At 55.2% G+C, this 1,792-nt stretch overlaps 1 protein-coding gene and 1 long non-coding RNA gene across 4 annotated transcripts in view; one reads left to right on the plus strand and one right to left on the minus strand.

Moving 5' to 3' along the window:
- LOC102249274 (complement C3) overlaps positions 1-1,792 on the minus strand; it is a 28,957-nt gene that overhangs the window by 4,499 nt on the left and 22,666 nt on the right. For 2 of the 3 annotated variants that reach the window (XM_005859189.2, XM_005859190.2), the window contains one exon: positions 807-852. The exons of the other annotated variant lie outside the window; for it this stretch is intronic. In XM_005859189.2, coding sequence (XP_005859251.1) covers positions 807-852 — 46 coding nt within the window. The remainder of the gene's footprint in view (positions 1-806; positions 853-1,792) is intronic. 3 annotated transcript variants of the gene reach the window in all.
- LOC106724897 overlaps positions 1-1,792 on the plus strand; it is a 21,692-nt gene that overhangs the window by 2,609 nt on the left and 17,291 nt on the right. The gene's annotated exons all lie outside the window — the stretch shown is intronic.

Genomic DNA, 1,792 nt, shown 5'->3' on the forward strand with positions numbered 1-1,792 from the left:
ACTGGGTAATACAGCATCTGAAGCTAGCTTTCTGGGTTCAAACCCTGGCTCTTCTGTGTGACTTAGGGCAAGTTGCTTAACCTCTCTGTGCCTGATTGCCCCCAACTGCCCCCCCCCTGCTGGCCTGCTCGCCCCCAACTGCCCTCCTATCCTGGTCTGATCGCCCCTAACTGCCTCTGCCTCAGCCCCGCCACCATGGCTTTGTCCGGAAGGACGTCCAGAAGGTCTCTGGAAGGTCTCCTGATCTAATTAGCATATTACTCTTCTATTAGTATAGATTGTCTGTCTCCCCTGATAAGCTGTGAGCTCCACTAGGCAGGGAGGGACTGCCTTGCTCACATCTGTGCACCTAGATCCTAGAATAGAGCCTGATACTCAGTAGGCACTCAATAAATATTTTTCTCTGGGGCAGACCTGAGAGAGGGCATTTGGGAGACCGAGCAGGACTGGATTGGGGGCTGGAATGTCTAGAGACGATGAAGGATAAGGATGAGGAAGAGCTGTGGGGCTTGGAGACAGCTCTGGGAATGTGGGGGTTGTTCATTATTGTAGGCCCGCCCCCACCCCATCCCAGGACATAGCAGGATGGGAGCTGAATGGCAGACAAGCATGGAGGGCAGGGTAGGAGGCAGAATGGGGAATGGGCAGGGGAGGGCAGGATGGGAGGTAAGATGAGGGGGCAGGCACGGAGAGGCAGGCTTAGTTGGTTCCACCCTCCACTCAGCACACAGGGAGAGCTGCTAAGGAGTCTGGATACCAGGAAGTGAGGCCTTCTCCCCCCCAATCCAAGACCCTGGTGCCCTGACCTTGTTTCCATCCGAAGTTGAAAGGTCTCTTTCCCACTTTTTTTTTCTGTAGAGAGAAGGCAGAAGTTCAGAGGCTGGGTAATACAGCCTCTGGAGCTAGCTTTCTGGGTTCAAACCCCGGCTCTTCTGTGTGACTTAGGGCAAGTTGCTTAACCTCTCTGTGCTTTAGTTTCCTAATCTGATTATAATATTCCCAACTCACTAGGGTTGTTGTAAGGATTACATGAGTTAATACAAGTAAAGCACTTAACACAGCATCTGATCAGCATTTTATAACCATCTATTGTTGTTGTTATTATTATTATTATTATTACTAGAGGCCCGGTGCACAAAAATTTGTGCACTGGGGGGGGTGTCCCTCAGCTGGGCCTGTGCCCTCTTGCAGTCTGGGACCCCTTGGGGGATGTCCACCTGCTGGCTTAGGCCCTCTCCCCGGGGGATCGGGCCTAAGCTGGCAGTCAGACATCCCTCTGGGAGTCCAGGAGCCCTCAGGGGATGTCCACTTGCCAGCGGGGACCAGGCCTAAGCTGCAGTCGGACATCCTTAGCACTGCTGAGGAGGCGGGAGAGGCTCCCGCCATCACTGCTGTGCTGGCAGCCATCAGCCTGGCTTGTGGCTGAGCAGAGCTCCCCCTGTGGGAGCACACTGACCACCAGGGGGCAGCTCCTGCATTGAGTGTCTGCCCTGGTGGTCAGTGTGTGTCATAGTGACCAGTCATTCCCAGTCGTTCTGCTGTTAGGGTCAATTTGCATATTACCCTTTTATTATATGCCAGGTGCATGGGTGGGGGTTGTCTGGTTTGCCCTGAAGCGTGTCCCGGATCAGGCTGGGGGTCCCGCTGGGGTGCCTGGCCAGCCTGGATGAGGGGCTGAGGGCCATTTTCAGACTGGCCACACCCCCTTCAGGGTGATGGGTCCCTGCTGGGGTGCCTGGCCAGCCTGGGTGAGGGGCTGATGGCTGTTTGCAGGCTGGCCACAGCCCCTTCA

This window comes from Myotis brandtii, unplaced genomic scaffold, assembly GCF_000412655.1.
Source record: "Myotis brandtii unplaced genomic scaffold, ASM41265v1 scaffold1234, whole genome shotgun sequence".
Lineage (NCBI taxonomy): Eukaryota > Metazoa > Chordata > Mammalia > Chiroptera > Vespertilionidae > Myotis > Myotis brandtii.